The 19,235-nt window shown below is 55.0% G+C and overlaps 1 protein-coding gene across 21 annotated transcripts in view; it reads left to right on the top strand.

The window, feature by feature from the left end:
* The window catches only part of CHD6 (chromodomain helicase DNA binding protein 6), a 208,712-nt gene that overhangs the window by 153,490 nt on the left and 35,987 nt on the right, over positions 1-19,235 (top strand). For all 21 annotated transcript variants that reach the window (XR_004374872.2, XM_032789286.2, XM_032789270.2 and 18 more), the window contains 9 exons: positions 5,916-6,118; positions 6,587-6,786; positions 9,377-9,536; positions 11,285-11,374; positions 12,935-13,038; positions 13,967-14,096; positions 14,870-14,930; positions 17,878-17,932; positions 18,640-18,859. Coding sequence is in view for 20 of the 21 variants with exons in the window: in XM_032789286.2 (XP_032645177.1) it covers positions 5,916-6,118; positions 6,587-6,786; positions 9,377-9,536; positions 11,285-11,374; positions 12,935-13,038; positions 13,967-14,096; positions 14,870-14,930; positions 17,878-17,932; positions 18,640-18,859 (1,223 nt within the window). In the remaining variant the exon portion in view is untranslated. The remainder of the gene's footprint in view (positions 1-5,915; positions 6,119-6,586; positions 6,787-9,376; positions 9,537-11,284; positions 11,375-12,934; positions 13,039-13,966; positions 14,097-14,869; positions 14,931-17,877; positions 17,933-18,639; positions 18,860-19,235) is intronic.

Below are 19,235 nucleotides of genomic sequence, written 5' to 3'. Positions count from 1 at the left end.
ACTACTCCTCAGGGTATGACCTCCCCACATACCTCTGGTTCCGATTTCCTTGAGGTCCCCCACAACTGATCGACGCCCTTATTCTGGCCTTGTTGGGGTCTGTGAAGCCGTATGCTAAGCATCTGGGCCCTTCTCAAGAATTGTACTGCTCCTCTCCTGCCTGCCAATTGGATCTGTCAGTGTACGAGGAGGAATAAGTTGACCCAGATCCGCAGGTAGTGACAGTTCTGATGGGTGTCTCTTCATCATCCCTGGATGAAGTGGTCACTTTTTCCTCTCTGTCTCTGCTGGGTGACAATGGGCAGTACCAGGAGCTACTGCAAAGAGTTGCCAGTGACCTCCAGATCCCACTGGAAGAAGCCCATGACCCTCAACACCAACTTCTGGATATTTTGAAACCTCAGGGACCAAGCAAGATGGTCCTCCTGGTTAATAAAGCCAGCCTAGAACCAGCCACAGTATATGGCTCAAACCAGCATCCTGTGCCCCTACTCTGAAGACAGCCGAGAGGAGATATTCCCACTAAGGAAGCTGAATTTTTGTTCTCCCACCTTGCCCCCGTCTCACTGGTGGTACAGGTAGCTACAGAAAGAGCTTGGTACACTATCAAAGGACCACCGCAACAGACAAGTGCTCTAAGAGACTGGACCTCCTTGGAAGAAAGGTCTTCTCCTCCAAGTTCTGCAATTTCGTGTTGCTAACTACCGAGCTCTGTTAGTGAAATATGACTTCAATAACTATTCTAGGCTTGCGATTTTCATAGATAAGCTTCCCACAGAGGATAGAGCCCAATTTCAGTCCTTTATAAATGATGGAAAGCTAATGGCAAAAGCAGCTCTCCAGGCCATAGTGGAAGTAGTGGATACAGCTGCCAGAAGTCTCGCCTCTGGTGTAGTCATCAGGAGGAATTTTTGGATGCAATCATCAGGGTTTTCTAGGGAGGTCCAAAACGCCATCGAGGACTTCCCCTTTGGTGAATCAAATATCTTCAGTGACAGAACAGGTGAGTCATAGAATTGTAGGACTGGAAGGGACCTCGAGAGGTCACTGAATCCAGTCTCCTGCACTTAGGGCAGGACTGAGTATTATGTAGACCATCCCTGACAGGTGTTTGTTTAACTGCATTAATTAAAGGACTCAAGTCCCTGCATTCATTAAAGGACTCTCTGTGTTCCCTGGAAATTTACACTCCAGGCCCCAGGAGGAAACTCTAGAGACAGCCTTTTAGGCCAAGGCCACCCCCTCCTCATGCAATTTATTATCATCACCTGGCGGAGGTCAGGTCGACAGCTGAGTTTCTCATAAAACTTCTGGTAGCTCTAGGTGTTTGCAAAAATAGAAAAAGGTCTATTTTGTTGCCCACAAGGAAGATAAACTTTATAGGGGCAACATTGGACTTGGTTTCAGTGAGAGCATTTCTCTGCGCAGACAGGTTTCACATAATGAGCAAACTGGTTTCACGCATTACCTGCAAACCAAGAACTACAGTGCACATGTCCCTTTCACTGTTAGGCCACATGCCCACACACATTTACATGACACTGTTCACCAGGTTTCACTTGCGATACCTACAAGCTTGGATCCACTTGATCTATCCACCAAACAAGAACCACATCAGCTGGAGTTATTGCCCACCTTGCCTGGTGGTGGAACCCAAAAAAGTCATGGTGAGTGTTGCCTTCAGCCTGCCCACCCTCAAAGCCACCATTGTGATTGACACCTCCTTTCTGGGGTGGGGCGTTCACATGAATAACTACAGTGCTCAGGAAACCTGGATCCCACAAGAGGCCAGGGTACATATAAACGAAGGGAAAGTGAGGGTCCTCCACCTTGCATACAAGGCTTTCCTTCTGGTTTGGATGCTCTCACTGCAGTCACACAAAGGTGAGTCTTCGATTTTCCACTTGTGCATCAAGTAGCCACATCTTCTGTGGTTTTTTCAAATACAGTTCAGTGTGGTCCAAAGTATGTGCGGCAGGTCAAAACTGGGAGGGCATTTTGTTGTGTCAGTAATAATGTACTTGTTTGGAATGGTAGATGAGGTCTAGACACTTCACCATTCCCTGCCCAGATCCAGAGACATGAGATGGTCATGTGTGGTCCAAAGTGGTTTTCACAATTTCAGGCATTGTGGGGTATGTTATCCATAACCTGCCAGATGGGAAGGTCTGTGTAGTCTGGTGTGTTTAAGTTCTCATGCTGTAGTTATAGCTCAACGGATAGCTGGGGATTCAGTGTTAGCTAATACAGAAAGCCACAGCAGAGGTGTTGATTTTAAAGTTCTCATGATGAATCGCATGGTCTAATTCAGCTGCCTGTCCACAAGTTGAGTATGGCAGCTTTATGTCCTCATCCGTATACGGTACTCTGCAACTGAGTACACCAGGGCCAAGGCCGATGTTTGTAGCACTGAGGCGGTTGATCTCCAGCTCGTTCCTGCTAACTTTCTAATTATGTTGATGCAAGTCTTTGCTTTGGAGGCTACTGTCTTGAGGTGGTCATGCAAGGTCAGTGTGTGGTCAAGAATGATGCCAAAGTATTGTTGGCTTTGGGTCTTAATGCACAGTTTCACCACAAAACTCAACAGAGTGTTTTGTGCTATTCTCTTGTCAAGGTGGAAAGTAGAGACTACCAATTTGCCCGAATTTGGTCTCAGCCACCACTTTTCGAAGTACTCCTCCGTGATCTTAAGGTCAGATGTAAGGGTCACTTCAAGTTCTTTAAAGCTATGAGCCTGAGTTGTGAGTGCCATATCATCAGCATACTCAAAATTCTGTGCTATCATTTCGGGTATATCGCTCACATGTGCATTGAAGAGGGTCAGAGCAAGTACAGAGCCTTGTGGTAGCCCATTATTTAAAGTGTGCAGCTTGCTGGTTTGCCTCTGAGGTATACGAACATCCTTTGACCACTAAGCATGGTGTTCAGTAGCCTGAGAATCCACACATGGGTTCACTTTGGCCAGTTTCAGTAGCAGACCATCCTTCTAGACTACATCACATGCTGCTGACAGATCAATGAAAGCGTTATCAGTCTTGAGTTTTCGTTGGAATTCAGCCTTAATGTTTGTAGTGAAAGCCAGGACCTGGTCACAGCAACTTCTATGCTGTTGAAAACCAGCTTGCTTCTTGGGTATGCTGCTGTCCATTGGGGACCCGATTTGGTTCAGAATCATACGCTCCATCACCTTGTAGGTGGTGCTTAAGAGAGACTGGCCTAGAACTAGAAGGGTGATCCGCAGGTTTCCCAGACTTTAGGAGTGCAATGACCTTGGCTGCTTGCTACACTCAGAGAATTTCACTAGTCTCCAAAATGTGGGTAAAAAACTTCATCACCCATTTCCATGCCAGTGAATTCAGATTATATAGGGACTCAGGACAGATACTATCTTTTCCCACTGCTTTTCCCAATTTTGTGCCTGCAATGACTGCATCAATCTCCTTACTTGTGAACAGTCCAGACCATTGAGATGATGGAATGCATGTGGACATCACCTGCCGGAGTTAAAGCTGGAAGCCATCAAACTATGGAACTGGTGCATCTGGAATCGCATCATGATGCAGGCCACTTACCTTCCGGGTATCCACAGCTCCAAACTGAGCAGTCACTTCTCGATGGACCATGCGTGGGAGATGCACAATTCAGTCCTAAGCAAGATTCGCACAGTGGGCACTGTCATAGTATTAATCCTCGATTTGAACATTAGAGTTCAAATATAAGGTACTAGCTTGAAGTCCTCTAAGCTTAATCTCCAGCTTAGATCTGATAGGCTACCACCAGGTCAGGAATTGATAGGGCCTGACCCCCCTTTCCTCTCTCTGGTGTCCCCAACCCTCCCCTGGGGGGACCTCCAGATAACCTGTTTCTCTGCTTCCCAAGAGATAAGCGTTCTTTTCCCTCAGGACAATTGAGATGCAAAATACCAACAGCTTGGCTTTGCCTTTCCCCGTTCCTGCCTTCCCGTGAGGGAGACAGATACCTGATACAGAGGTTTCAATTTCTCTGCCTTACTAGAAAAAGAAACTTCCACAAGTTTTGAAAAAGAAAGCTTTATATAGAAAGAGAGAAAATACAGAATAATAACTTGCATAAAAATTAATACAGGCTCCTACTTAAGAAAATATGAATAACCCAGTCTGATTTAAAAAATAGCCAATTTAAATAGACCAGCAATCACACACAGTAAGTACAAAGCAAAGCATATCATAGCCGATTTTACTTTGTTTCCGTTTTGTACTCACTGCCTTTTAGTAGAATGAGAAGAAGATTGGAATTAGCAAGATAGCTTGTCCCTCACAGCCGAGGAAGCAACAAAGACCCAGCAATCCACATCTGTAAATACAACACAAAGCTCCTCATAGCCGAATTACTTTGTTTCCCTTTGTACTCACAGACTTTTGGTAGAATATTTGAGATAAGAGGGAGTTAGGAGGAAACTTGTTTACTCATAGCCGAGGAAACAACAAAGACCTCGAGTATACAAATTCCCGCCCCTGACTTTTTAACAATCCAGTTCTTTGATTGGTCCTCTGGTCAGGTGTTTGGTTACCCTTTCCAGGTAAAAGAAACTTAACCCTTACCCTACCTATCTACTTATGACAGGCACACCACAGTGTGACTGTTGACACTCACCGATTTGCCCTTCAAGACCATGGCAACATGTTCTATGACCTACCTGCCTGTCCATGAAGGTGGTATTTTTAGTAGCTATCATTTCAGCCAGGAGGGTCAGCAGGCCACCATTGCGGACCCTCCTTATTACAGTTTTTCACAAAGAAAAGGTTTCCCTTCACCTACACCTAAGTTTCTCCTCAGGGTTGTTTCTGAATTCTGCATCAACCAAAGTATTCGCTTATCTGTGCTTTTCCCAAAACCTCATGCTTCTGCTGAAGACAAGAGACTTCACTGCCTCTCTCTGATGTGCGCTGGTGTTCTACCTGCAAAGAACGAAACCATTAGGAAATCACGAAGACTTTCTATTGCCATTTCAGGCAGATCACGTGGGCAAACCAGAGGATTTCTAAGTGGGTTTCAGGATGCATCCTAGAGTGCTACTGGAAAGCAAAGATCCCTTCCCCTGTGGGTGTCACAGCTCATTCCGCAAGAGCGCAGGCCACCTCCACAGCACCCCTACGTGATGTCCCGCTACAAGACATTTGCAGAGCGGTCACCTGGAGTTCTGTCCACATGTTCACAATGCACTGTGTTCTAGTTCATGCCGCGGACGCAGCAGTGGGATCTGCTGTGCTGCAAGCATCTTTGTTACCAGCTTCCAAGCACCCACTTGCAGTCTGAGCACTGCTTGCCAATCATCCACATTTAAAATACACACAGGGACCAGCACTCTAAGGGGAAATGGAGGTTACTTACTGTAACTGGAGGTTCTTCAAGATTTGTGGTCCCTGTCTGTATTCCACTACCCGTCCTCCCTCCCCTCTACTTCAGATCCTGTTGGATTTGCTATAAGAGGAGGAATGACATCAGCCTGCACTGTCTCTTATACCCTCAATTGGGAGCACAAGGAGATCTATGGCGTGTGTGCGGGCCAATGGACACTGCTTGGAAGAATTTTCAGACTCAGGGGCATGGGGTACTTGCCTACTCACAAGTGGAGTCTGAAAGAGCCTCCAGTTACAGTAAGTAACCTCCAATTTTTGCACCTACAGTTAACTGTGGGTGGCAGTCCGTAGCGGCTGGGTGTTGAACAGGCCGTCTGGGTCTGGTACCAGATGCTGGATGTGATGGTAAGCTTGGAGAGAGCTGTGTGGTGCTAGGAGTTGCTGAGGCCAGAAGGCAGCACAGAGGAGGGAAGCAGCCCCACACCTCGTGCTAGCGGCCAAGGGGCTCACCGTGCAGAGGGAAGGGTCTGCTGGGTGGTTCTGGGCACACTAGCCTCTCACTATCTCCCCCTGCAGGAGAGCTTAGTGATCGACAGGCCCCGTGTCCGCAAGCAGACCAAGCACTACAACTCCTTCGAGGAGGATGAGCTGATGGAGTTCTCGGAGCTGGACAGTGACTCCGACGAGCGGCCCACGCGCTCGCGGCGCCTCAATGAGAAGACGCGGCGCTACCTGCGGGCTGAGTGCTTCCGTGTGGAGAAGAACCTGCTCATATTCGGGTGAGTCTCATCTGGGCTCTGCATGCCATGTGAGGCCGGGCTGACCTCGGGTGCAGCTGTGGCTCTCGGGTGGTTTGGTGTCACATGTTTGCTATTGTCTGTCTGTGCCTGTCGCAGGCTGCTGCACGGGAGGGCACGAACCTGGCAAGGAGCTGCACAGCTAGTGCCCTGCCGGGGGGACCTCCTGCGTGCCCAAACCCTACGTCTATGGGAGGAAGTGTGGTTTGTGGCTAGAGCATGGGCTGGGAGTCAGGACTACTGGGGTCTTTTCCTGCCTCCGCCACTGACCCAGTGTGTGATGCTGGGTGAATCCCACTGCCTTTTTGTGCCTCCGTTTCCCTACTTCCCCAGGGGCTGGCCAGGCTTTGTCCATTAGTGCCCCATACAGCGTTGTGAGCTCCCCACTGGAGGGCACTAGAGAAGTGCAGTCACTTGCAGTGTTTATGGAGTGTGTTTCTGCTCCTCCAGCTGGGGGCGCTGGAAGGATATCCTGACCCACGGACGGTTCAAGTGGCACTTGAACGAGAAGGACATGGAGATGATTTGCCGGGCCCTCCTGGTCTATTGCGTCAAACACTACAAGGGAGATGAGAAGATTAAGAGTTTTATCTGGGATCTGATCACTCCGACGAAGGACGGCCAGAACCAGGCCCTGCAAAATCACTCAGGTACTCTCTCTCCCGCCAGTTATTGCTCTGCTGCCAGCTGCCAGCACACCCAGCTTTCAGTGCCCAGGATTAGAGAGTTAAACTAGAGCAGATCCCAGAAGCCACGCAAACAGCCAGAGCTGGGCAACAAGGAACGACTGTGTGGGGGCCTGGGGGTCACAGGACTGACTTGCATGCAGACCCCTGCAGGCAATGGCAGAGGGGCTCTCTGATACAGGAGATGGCCAGTCCTGGCCCAGCTGAGAGGGAATCTTGGGCTAGAGAGCTCGGGCACGAGGCCAGCCTGAGCTGCCTGTTCCTGAGGCCTAGATTGTTACTTAGACCAGTGAACAGGCTTGAGTCCATCAGGGATGGGGGGCAAATGTCGCCTGCAGAGTGCAGCCCATAGTGGTCTTTAGTCTCAGAACTATGGAGATGTGGTCAGTGCTGGCTGCATGCTTGGACCTGTGGTCTCTGCAGGCAGCCACACTATGTTAAAGATGACTCCACTCCATTCTGTAGTTGCCATCCCCTGTGAGACGCTGCTTGTCTGTAGATCCCTCAGGGCTTCACAAAGGGTGGGAGGAATCCTCAGCTGGGGTACTGAGATCTAATACAAATGAGACCCAGTGCCTGGCAAGTAGCTAGTGCAACCCCTTGGTGGGGCACTATGTGGGTACCCCGCTCCATGGCACAATGTTCTTTAAGTTTGGCAGCCCTTTCCGGCTGGCTCGCAGAGCTACCTTTCAGTAGTTTGTCACAGGTGAGCCATGCTGAAAGCTGAGGCAGCTGCTCCCGTTTCCGCTCCACAGGACTTGCCAGAAGCTGTTTGTGAAGTGACTGTTAGCAGTGTAAAGCTCAAGGCTCTCCCATGCGGTGCAGGAGAAAGCAGCCGGGCTCTGTAATGGATTTGAAGTCCCAGGTCCAGTTGAGAATCCCCCCGTGCCTGGTGCTGTCGGGTTACGTTCACGGCCATCGCTTCTCTCCCTGAGCAGGAATGACGCCATTGCCTGCTGTTCTGAGTTAATATCGTCATTTTGTCCAGCACTCGAGCCATCTCAGTAGGATGGTCCAGGGCAGGGGGATCAGGCATGTGCTGGTCAGGCCAAAGGAACCAGGGCACACACCTGGGACCCCGGCAGGGCTGCGTCACTGGGTGTACCCTGGTGTACTAGCATGGAATGGAACACTAGTCAAACTGATAGGGGGGCACTTATGGGCTGACATTTTAGTAAAGCAATGAGCAAGGGGCATGGTCCGTTGAGGGTCATGAACGCTGCACTGCAGCTGCAGCACTGAATGTAACCCAGCTGGATCCCTAGCAAGGGGAAACCTCGGAACCTCTCAGTCAGCTCCTGGAGAGGCTTCTGCTTCCATGAGTCTGGGTGTGCGGTGGACTGAATTCCAGCCCATGCCCCGACTCTGTGCAATGGCAGCCACAGCTGGGAGAGGTCTGGAGAGCTGCTGAAGGGGAACTGGTCCTGTCCTGAGAGGAAGTGTGTGTGAGTTGGGCCTGTCCAGGGCTAGAGGAAGTCATGTGAGAAGTGAAACCGCAGGAACTGGTTGGAATAAAAACACAGGGAAACGTGGCCAGGGAACCAATCCAGGGAATAGGCTCCAAGGATGACTCTGCCCCCACCTGCCTGGCATAAGGCTGGCTCTGCTTTGAGCAGGGGGTTGGACTAGATGACCTCCTGAGGTCCCTTCCAACCCTGATATTCTATGATTCTATAAGAGGCGAGGACTCTGACTGGCATGTGCCGTGGGTACAGATCTGCTTGGATGCCATCTCATCAGGGGTGTCTGGCTCTGATGTCTGTGCTAAGTTCTGCTCTCACCTCCATCAGGAGAAAGCTGAAGTAGCTTTAGTGGGGCTACAGTGGAGCTGAGTTTAGAGCCTGAGCTGGGTCTGCTTTGTGTGTTAGGGAAGCGCTGAGAATTGGCTGTGCGCAGCAGTGCGGAGAGATGTGGATGTGCAATGGCACTGCTGAGGGTGCGGGCCAGTGTGTATTGGGGAGAGCCATGGCTGGTCTGGGCCTGCTGGTGTGCAGTGGGGAGGTGGGTTGTGTCAGGCAGAGTGCAGGTGTTGGAGCACCTGCTCCCTGTCCCAGCACACAGCCTGACATCTTTCCATGGGCCTGTATCTGACAACGTCGACGTTCAGGCTGCCAAGACTTCGGGCCAGCTTGCTTCTGTTCTGTGGGCGGGGTTGCCAGCAGCGGCGTCCAGCAGCCTGTCCTGCCAAGCCACCTCCTGCGCTCAGAGCTGCCCCATGCGTTTAGGCTTCTGGGAAGGTTGGATGTGGCATGGCTTGACCTGGTCTAACTAGGACACCATGTACACGTGGCTCTGCTATGGGATTGTGCCTGGACAGACACACTGAGTATGCTGGAGTCCATGCCTGCCTTCTCTCTGGCTCCCCCACTCCCACCTGAGCTGTGGCATGAGGGTTTAAGAGCATTACAAGGGCTGGCTTTCAGTCCTTCCAGCTGCACTGCTCCTGCCAGCCAGTGTCTGTGTCCTGTCTGATCCAGCGCATTTATCAGGTGCCCGTCAGGGTGGTTTGTGGCCTGCAGCAGTGCTGCTAATGCGCTCCCTCTTGCTGTTGCAGGGCTGTCAGCTCCAGTGCCCAGGGGCAGGAAGGGGAAGAAGACGAAGAACCAGATGCTGCTCCCTGAGATAAAGAATGCGGACTGGCTGGCCAGCTGCAACCCTGAGATAGTCCTGCATGATGACAGCTACAAAAAGCACCTGAAACAGCACTGCAACAAGTGAGTGTGAGCTCCTGCCCCGGGGGACTGCGGCGCACACTCTATGCTGTGTGTCCCACCCTGGGCCCAGAGCGAGGCCATGTGCCCCCAGCTGGCATTGTGCCACTGGGCTGCAGCGCAGTGTCTGGAGAGGAAGGGGCAGGACTCACCCGGGCAGTCAATATGGAGAGGCCAGTGGGGATGTTGGGTTGGTGCCCACTGGGTCATCAGACCTTGGATAGTTTTTGCCATGCTGTAAAGTGCTGTAAAGCTGCAGCCCTATGGAATTCTCACCTCCCTGCTGGTAGGTGCAGTGCACTCGCCCACAGCTCAGCTGGCATTCAGGATACTTCCTTATTGTCACAGCTGTCCGCGGTCAGGGGCTTGGGAAGCAGGGCTGGTCAGATACCTGAGCACCCCATGGTGGCACCAGCATCAAACTGCAGACTTGTGCATTAGTGATAGCTGGAGAGGGACAGCTCTTGGGACCCGGGAGCGGAGCCTGGAGTGGCACGGGTCTTGGGGGCTGGGGAGGTAGAGTGGGATGATTCTTGGGATCCCGGGGTGTGGAGCCTGTAGGGGGATAGCTGTTGTGACCGGAGAGGGGGCAGAGCCTGGAGGGGGATGGCTCTTGGGACCCTGGGGGGCAGAGCCTGCAGGGGGATGGCTGTTGTGACTGGAGAGGGGGCAGAGCCTGGATGGGGGTGGCTCTTGGGACCCAGGGGGCAGAGCCTGGAGGGGGATGGCTCTTGAGACCCAAGAGGCAGAGCCTGGAAGGGGACAGCCCTTGGGACCCTGGGGGTGGAGCCTGGAGGAGAATGGCCCTTGGGACCCGGTGAGGCAGAGCCTGGAGGGGGGCAGCTTTTGAGACCAGAGAGGCAGAGTATGGAGGGGGATGGCTCTTGGGACAGGGGTTGGGACTGAGCCAGGCGGGGGACAGCTCTTGTGGGCTGGGGAGGTAGAGCCTGGAGGGGGGCAGCTCTTGGGGCCCTGCAGGGTGGTGGCCAGCTCTTGGGTCCTGGAGAGTGGGGCCCAGCAGGTACAGCTCTTTGAAGGGAGGACTGAGAGACATTCTTTTAACAAATCAGTAACCCAGAGCTGTTTCCTCACCCACTCAGAGGATGCTGCATCCCAGCTCCCAGCAAGAGCTCTTCTAGCCATGAGCACTGTAAGTAGCGCAGCCTTCTCCCTCACTGGGTTAGGAGTGAGGTGTGTCGCTGCCATTGCTGGGGAGGCAGGTACCCAGCCTGGCACCTCCCCTCTCCTGGTGAGCTCCTTCGTGAGTGTTTTAAGTCTGCTAGATCACAGGGTTCGTGAGGTGAGATTTCTGAGACCCAGGCAGTGGGGATCAGGCCCACAGCCCACTGAGCTGATTAAGGAGCCTGTTCTCTGCCAGCCTGAGCCATTTTCCTATGTGGACAGGGCCTGCCCTCTAGTCCCCATGTTCCAGCTGTTTCAGTCCTCCCCTCTTGAGCCCCAGGGACTGGGTGTCCTGCCATGTCACAGTGCGAGGGGCAGCTAAGGACGGGCAAAGCTGCTGCCACACCTGCGCTCAGCCTTGGGTGGTGTTATCATGAGAAGGGGAGTGGCTTCCCACCATGTCTGTCCTGGTATATAGCCACACAGACTGCAGGCCTGGGCAGCGATCCCCATGCTGACATACAGACCAGCCGGCCCATAAACGCTGTGTTGCTGTGTGTAGGGGCTGTGCTATGCTGGATCTCAGCCCAGTGCTCTGTCTGTATAGACCTGCCCCTTTCCCTTGGCAGGGTGCTGCTGCGGGTGCGAATGCTCTACTACCTGAAAGCTGAAGTGCTGGGAGAGGTGGCTGACAAAGCCTTCGAAGGGATCCCGGCCAGGTATGATGCTCCCAGCAGCCCGGATCGGTTTGCATGCCCAGCTGTGGAGTTACAGCAACGGATATCTTTGGCTGCAGCACCCCTGCTGCATGGGGAGCCCCCTCCCTGCTCTGGGCTGGCATGGGGGAGCTGCCCAGCTGCTGTCTATCTGAAGTCACCAGCAGCACTGTGCCAGTGTGAGAGGGGTCAGTCACCTCACAGTGTCTGAAGCCAAATCCTGCAGTTCTTGCTCAGGCAAAACTCCTGTCGCTGTTGGTGGTGGCTCTGCCTGAGCAGAGACTGCAGGATTGAGCCCTAGAGGCTGGCCCCTGCAGCTTAAAGAGCTCCCTGTGCAGCGGAGCTCTGCAGGGACAGCGGGCTCCTTTGGCCAGGGGACAGGACCACTGCTCCTGTGAAATAACACCATTCAGAACTGCACTGGGCTACATGCATACACACGTACACATGGATGTGCATGCCAAGGCACAGGCAGACCCCCTACGCTCATGCACTCCCTAGAGATGTGCACATTGTACAGGTGCATGTTAATTTGAAGCTAGATTGGCTGGAGTGACTTCATCTAGTGCAGAGGCCTGCGGCTAATCCTGCCAGCCCCAGCATGCTGGGAATCAGGATTCCACACAGTGCAGCCCAGAAATTCACCTCTAATATGAAGCTGTAGCCCCAAGTCAGTCCTGACCTAGCCTGGGCACCCAAGCCAGGTGGCTCAGGCCAGAGTGGAGCATTGCCTGCTGGGACCTGCATTCCCTCCCTCTGCTCTGCAGGGAGCGTGGGGGACTGAAATGGCTGCAGCCCACTGGCTCCTGAAGTCCCCAAAGGGATGCTGGGTTGGGCAAAGCCTGTTAATTGCCCTGGTGTCACATAACGAGCAGTGGCAGAGGGAGCCTGCTGCAAACGCCCAGCTCCCAGGATGGTAGAGGAGAGCAAGGTTTACTGAGCTCACTGAGCCTGATCCTTTATTGAAACCCTTTGCTTTCCTGTCTCAGCAGAGGCTGTTGCTTTCCCAGGGTGCTCCTGTGCGCAGCACAGATGCAGTCAGTCCGTGTCCCAGCAGCTCACTGAAGGGAGGCCAGGGAGGATGCTGCCTGCCACTCTGAAGGCTTGGTGCACTCCAGCAGATTGCTGCTTTGCCTTGCTCTTGCTCTGTCAGTGGCTGGTAGCTTTAGTGAAAACTTTCCCCAGCCTTAAAGCAAATACCATTCAAATGAGCCCTGGGAGTTCATGGGCCAGCTAGGCTGAGTAGGATGGGTGGGGGTCGGGCCGTGGCCACCATCCCTGTCACACAGGAGGTTCCTGTGACACGTGTGTGCAGGGGAGGCCAACAGCAGGACTCAGCGCAGAGTCAGGACAGATTGTGACCATGGCTGGTCCCCTTGGCGTCCAGGGAGCTCGCACACTGTAGAAGGCAGGACCTGACCCCAATGTCTCTGGAGAAGCAATCACCAGAGCGCCATCAAGGCAGAAGGCCAGTCCCCAGCTCCCCTAGTGTCGCCCAGTCTACAGAAGCACGGGTTCCTGGGGAGTCCAGAGCAGGGTGCATTCATGGCTTGTCCCTTTCAGGGAGCTGAACGTGCTGCTGCCGGACATCGACTACGTGGAGATCCCAGTGGACTGGTGGAATGCAGAGGCCGATAAATCGCTGCTTATTGGAGTTTTCAAACACGGTATTGCCCCTGTCAAGTGCTGAGCCCTGCCCCTGTGTGCTGGGGTACTTCCGCTGCCCTAGCCAGGAGCCAGGAGTGGCTGCTATGTTCAGAGCACCATGCCAATGTTCCAGACCCCTCTCCAGGGTGGAGCTAGTGGAATGTCGCACATGGGGCCCCACCCCATTCTGGGTGCTCCAGCTAGGAGCCCCAGGAAGCCGCATGTTTTTGCTGCCATGACCTGGCAGTGCTGAGCACTCGTGTCCTGCACATCCGCTCCAGGCCAGCTTACTTGGGGGCCAGGCTGAGCCAAAGCACCTGGGACTGTAGCTCCATCAGCTCTCCCAAGTTGCGGGGAGTTGGGCCTCACCCCTTGTGACTCAGCAGAGACACTCCAACACCTGTGTTGGCCCTGACACAGGGGGCAGCGTGGGGCTAGCAGGTGCCTGGAGTGTGCAGGAGCGTGGCCATATCAAACCAAGCGCCTGACCCAAGCGCCTGACTCAGGGACTTGGGGGGAGCATCCACATTCCTGGCCAAATTTTATCTCAACTCAATACATTCTGCCTCTTGAAACTCCTCTTGCAATTTCCATTGGAGACAGGAGTCTGTACTGCCTGTCCTAAACTGTTACCCAGGTGCTGTGTTCCATCCCAGAAGTGGCTACATCTCTGGGGCGGACAGGTTGATTCCTGTGTCTCTGTGTCCCAGACAGAAGGACTGCGGATTAATCAGCTGCCATATGTGAAGGGCTTTGGATGTTTTGGGTGAAACTTGCTATTGAGGGGCCAGGTTATCTATGGGCCAGACAACAAGGTCCTAACTCTGGAGACAGGCGCACTCAGGCAGGCCCCACTGGCACAGCCAGAGTTTAGCCAAAACCGGTCCCGGGTGGCCTAGCCCTTGGCTAGGACAGTATCTCGTTTAATGTCAGCTGTGGTGTTGGCAGGTTACGAGAGGTACAACGCCATGCGAGCAGACCCAGCACTGTGCTTCCTGGAGAAGGTGGGCATGCCAGACGAGAAGCTGCTATCTGCGGAGCAGGGCGTCAGCGATGGGGCACAGGATGCTGCAGAAAGGTGGGCAGGGGCAGGAGGAGGGAGGGGTCTGGTTGGCTCCTCAGGGCAGAAGAAGCAGGACCAGCGTCATGCTGTTCTCTGGGGGTGGGCATCAAAACGGATTGAGAGCAGAGAGGAGGGTAAGCTGGCAGCCCAGCAGGTTGCCTGTGCATGCAGGGTGGCAGGGGAATGCCAGTGTCTGCTGGGCATGACTGTGTATGATAGTGGGAGAGGGCAGGCAGGGTACCAAGTGTGTGGGAGCTGCTCCCCTGGGTGAATTCCCTCAATGGGCTAGGGAGGTGCATGTGCTACTCACACTCACCTAGGTGCAGGTTCTCCCATCCAGCCAGGGCACTGACACATGCAAGCCTCTTAGATGCTGTGCTGTGCTTTGGGGAGCAGCTTATTGGCCTTCCAGGGTGGGGGTGGGGGGAATGGGGCTGATCAGAGTGTTCACAGCCCCCGATTGCAGGAAATGGGGAAAGAAGTGGTGGCTGGTTGGCTGCAGCAGGTGGGTGAGGGGTGATGAGTGTCGTCAGAGAATCCTGGAGCTGGGATTGGTGCTGGGTTCTTTGCCAGCTTTGCAAACATAAAGATTGAGAATGTCCTGAATGTCAGTTCCCTTCTGCAGGTGGAGATCAGGGAGCAGGTCAGTGCTCGGGCATACGATGGGAAGGCAGCCAGCAAGGGTGCCCAGGCGGTGTGGGAGTGAGGGAGCTGGCTCTCATCCTGCAGGCGCTGGGGCATTGCTGGGGTAGGCAAAGGCTAATGCTCTGTCGTGTTGTTTTGTCTAGAGGAAACGTTGAGAAAGAAGAGAACAGTGGAGACAGAGTGGAGGGGCTGCCACAGCAGGAGGTGAGTGGGACTCCCCACAGATGAGAACAGCTCCTCTGCCCCAGCCAGGCCTGCTCCCTGCTGGCTCAGGAGACACCTGGTGTTCTGCCGTGGCAAGGGAAAGAGCAGTAGGCCAGACCCCCACCTTTCCCCCATGGCAGAGCCAGTTTGCTGGTAGTGAGGCTCAGCAGGGACAGCTGCTGGGAGATTGTCTGGTGCCAGGCTGTCTGTGACCGCTCCCAGGAGCACTGTGGCTGCTAGGACGGAGTGTGCGAGTGAGTGATGTTGCTGCACGGGACAGGTCACTATCCTTCGGAAATCACCACACTGCGGGATCCTGGGTGTTGGTCTCCAGTCAGCTGATTCATGGATGTGCCCAGGCTGGCCAGTCAGCAGAGATCTCACCATCTCACTGCCAAGCAGAGCCCTACCCTGTTTGGCTGAGGACTATTACCATAAATGCGAAGACCAGCTCTTCCTATGGGGCTGGGCTTGTACCAGCCACAGGCAGGAGGCTGATGATCAGTAGGATCTCAGAGTGCTTGGGCACCTCTTCCACTACCCCCAGCCCTGCAGTACCTCCACTAGGGCCAGCATGCTGGGTGCCAGGGCAGCCTACCCATGCCCCCTTCCCCCAGCCTGGCACCTATCTCGGCCCAGAGCAGCCTAACCCCTCCGCCCCAGCCCGGCCCACCTCCCCGAGCCTGGCCCCGTGGCCTAGGGAACCCCAGCCTGATATCTAGCTCAGCCCCCTGCCCCCCGCCTGGTGCCTAGCCTGGCTGAGGACAGTCCAGCCCCCACACCTAGCACCCAGGGGAGGATAGCAGAGGAGGGGAGGCACTGAGGGGAGGGTGCAGAGTGGGAGATGAGGCACGGCTCAGCAGGGAAGGATTTAGAAGGAGCGAGTCTGGAGCTGTAGGGTAGAGAGTGCAGTGATGGGGCTGGGGCTGGCCAGCAGTGAAGAGGGGCCCCACCATCAGCCCCACCCTGTGCTGTCCAGGTTCATCCTGACGAGAGGGCAGCACAAACCCTCTGCTCAGCTGCTTATCCCCACAGCTGGGATCCCCGCTCACCACCCTTAGGCTGGCAGAGGGAAGGGCCCCAGCAGAGCCCCACCCCTGCCATGTGCTGCCCCTGAAAATCACTCAGCCCTGAGCAGCAGCTGCTTCTCATCTGAGAGCCTGTGGGGCTGAGGAAAGGCCTCTGCTTCACTCTGTCTCCAGCAGCCTCTGTGCCTGGGGGGACCTGACAAGTTCTCTGTCCAGCCGCCCTCCTGGGGGCAGCAGGCTGAGCTGCGCAGGGAGAACAGGCGGCTTCTGAAGCCCAGCAGACGCTGCAGCAATGCACATGCCACTTGTTTGACTTGGCTCCACAGAGGCTGCAGCTTGTGGCACATTGAGACGCTTCCTCTTAAAAGGAACTGGGGCAGCAGCCCTCCACTCTCCCCAGTATCTGCATTAGTCGTGCTGTGCTCTCCCTCTGTAGCTTTAGATCCATGCTGCTGGGTCTGCCTTTCTCCAGGTAACTCCACCCCCTGCACCCCCAACTCCCTGGGAAATGGGATCTTGCCAAGAGGGATTGTCCATAATTCCCGCACAGGACCCTTCCCATAGCCCCTTTTCCCTGTCCAGTGCAGACTGGCCATAAAAGGCCCGAGTGATGTCACTGCCCGCTGCCCTGGTCGATAATCCCCCAGCCTGGTACAGTTTACATCCAGCCAGCTTTCCCTGAGACCTCTTCTCTTCCGAGCTATCCCCCTACTACCAGCTGTGGCCCACTGCTGTTGCCTTCGGCATCACTGAGCCAGGCAGGAGTGAGCTGTCCATCTCTCCAAGAAACAGCCCTTGCAGGCCCTGAGCGTCTTCATTGCTCACATCTGAGCCCCCAGTTTGCACCTGTTGCCCTGGCGTCACGGTGCCCAGAAAGGAGCGTGGGATTGCCAGGGCCCCGAGAGATGGCTCTCCCCCTGCCCATGGAATGGTGCTTGCTCTTTCTCTAGAAGGCAGGTGCAGGTGCAGCTCCCGCGGGGGCAGCGTGCAGGCAGACAGTGTGACAGAGTTTGAGCCGTCCTGCTGGTCAGGGCCTGGTCAGACAACCCTGGATAACACGCCTCCCTGTCCCACTATCGCTTCCTCCACTGCTGCCTCCAGGAGAGTTCAGCCACGGGCTAGTGGCCCTTCTGCCTTGTTTGCCCCACTCCTGCCTCTGCCCCAGCGAGTCCCAAACCTCCTTCCCTGCACCATGGATCCATCCATCTGCAGGATCTGCCTTCTTTTAGAGGGCTCTGAGACAGCATCTAAGTCACCCTGGCTCCATGCCTCTTCCCAGGGTCTGCAGGGACACCCGATCCTGCCAGATGCCAAGAGTTCTATGGGCTGTCCCCCACCTTAGTGCAGGGTAGCTGGGCCCCAGAGCAGAGTGTCCTGGGCCTGGATCTGCCCTCTCTCTGCTGGCAGGGGCTAGGGCCACACCCTCTCTTTCTAGTGGCTCCCTGGGAGCACCGGGCCCTTCAGCAGCAGCTGAGCTCTGTACTCTTCTGGGCTGCTCTCCATCTAGGGCAGAGCACATGTTGCGGGGTCGGTGGTTCTCCCTGACTAGGGAGTCCACTGTAATGCCCCAGTGTGATACAAGAGCGTTAATGTTCGTGTGGCCCTCCCAAGCTGGGGCAAGCATGGGGGAGCGTCTGGGCTGTGACGTGAGCGCGGCTCCCTCCAGCCAGAGAGTGAGGCGCTCCCATTGCTTGATGGCTGCCTGCAAATCCTGCAGCTAGCGAGACAGGTGGGAGATGAGCAAGGACAGTGCCAGGCCCACTGCACTCGGAGATCGGCTGGCAGGTGGGATCCAGGCATTGGGAGCGGATGGGCATGTGTGGCTGCTTGGATCCTTTCAACACCTGCTCCTGGCTGGGTGGGCAGATGCTCTCCTCTCAAGGTAGATTTTGATGGCCTGGGTCTTACTTTTCCTGCAGGACTCTGGGAATTTGTGTGGAGAAGCTGCTGAGAAGCAGGATGACAATGTGGCAGGTGAGGCTGTGCCTTCTGGATGGCTTGCTCTGTGTGTGTGGCACCTCACGTGGGGGGCCCTGCCCATAGCTGGGGTTGCTAGGTGCTGCAGTAACAGAAGGCAGCAGGAAGGCAGCGCTATGCAAGGCATCTGTGCTATTAACGTGAAACTGTCCAACAATGACAGTGTGTTCTTAAGCAGCCGGCAGGTGCCTCTATGGGACACAGAGGACAGCTGTGGAGCCTTGGGTAACCACAGTGGGGAGCTGAGCTGTGCCTTCTGGAAGCACTGATCAAACCCAGCCCCAGGGAAGGAATTACCCCGTTACAGAAGGCAGCAAGCAGGGCCAGTGCTAGCAGCCCTCTTGCAGAATGGCGACGGGCCGAATGAGCCATTGGCCATGCCGCCCTCTCGCATGAGAGCTGGGCACACTCCAGGGTGACGTGGAGCCGACTCTTGTTCCAGCCCCTTTCCTCAAAACTAGGCTCAGTTTGAAAGTAGCACGAGCCAAGCTGAGCTGCGATGCAGGGGTCCAGAAGGAAGGGCTCGCGGATGGTCAGCCAGCCAGCCAGCCCCTGGCACCCTCTCTTGCTGCCCTGGGGAATGGAGGCAGCCATGGTCTGGCTCTGATTCTCTGGCTCTGTGTGAGGGGTAGAGAGCTGTTTAATGAGCCCACCTGCCTCTGGCTGTGTGTGTTAAATATTAATGTCCTTGCTGATGTTTGAAGCCCAGGATGGCTCCGACTCAGACAGATCCTGCTGGCCTGTCTCGTCCGCCCTCACAGCCAGACTGCGGCGGCTCGTCACCGTCTACCAGCGCTGCAACCGCAAGGAGCTGCCTCCCCGAGCTGAGATGCTGGTGCCCAGTAACCATGGCTACTGGCTGCAGGAGGAGATGTTCAGGAGAGCTGCTGAGATGGACCCGGTGAACAAGGAAATGCAGAAAAGGTAACAGAGGGGACTGGCCGACAGAGCAGCTGAGCAGGCCCTTTCCGAGAGTCACCGACCCCTGCGTTTACCCAGTGAAACCCCCAAGAACAGCCTCTGTCTTCCCAAGGCGGCTGAGACAAGCTGGCTCAACATCTCCTCTCAGGCACACACCCTGCCCCTATGTCCGGAAAGTGCCTGCACTCTCCCTAGCCGGGAATCAGGTCCCTGGGGTAACATCCAACCAGCAGGTCCCTGTGTCTGGAAAGCGCCTTCACTCTCCCAGCTGGAAATCAGGTGCCTGGGGTAACACCTGCAGGGCAGGTCTCAGATCCCCAGGCAGGCACCAGTATGGGCTGGAGCTGGACCTCATTCCATGTAGGCAGGACCAAAACTC

Source organism: Chelonoidis abingdonii, chromosome 14 (assembly GCF_003597395.2).
Source record: "Chelonoidis abingdonii isolate Lonesome George chromosome 14, CheloAbing_2.0, whole genome shotgun sequence".
Taxonomy (NCBI): domain Eukaryota; kingdom Metazoa; phylum Chordata; order Testudines; family Testudinidae; genus Chelonoidis; species Chelonoidis abingdonii.
This window is presented reverse-complemented; position numbering and strand designations above follow the sequence as displayed.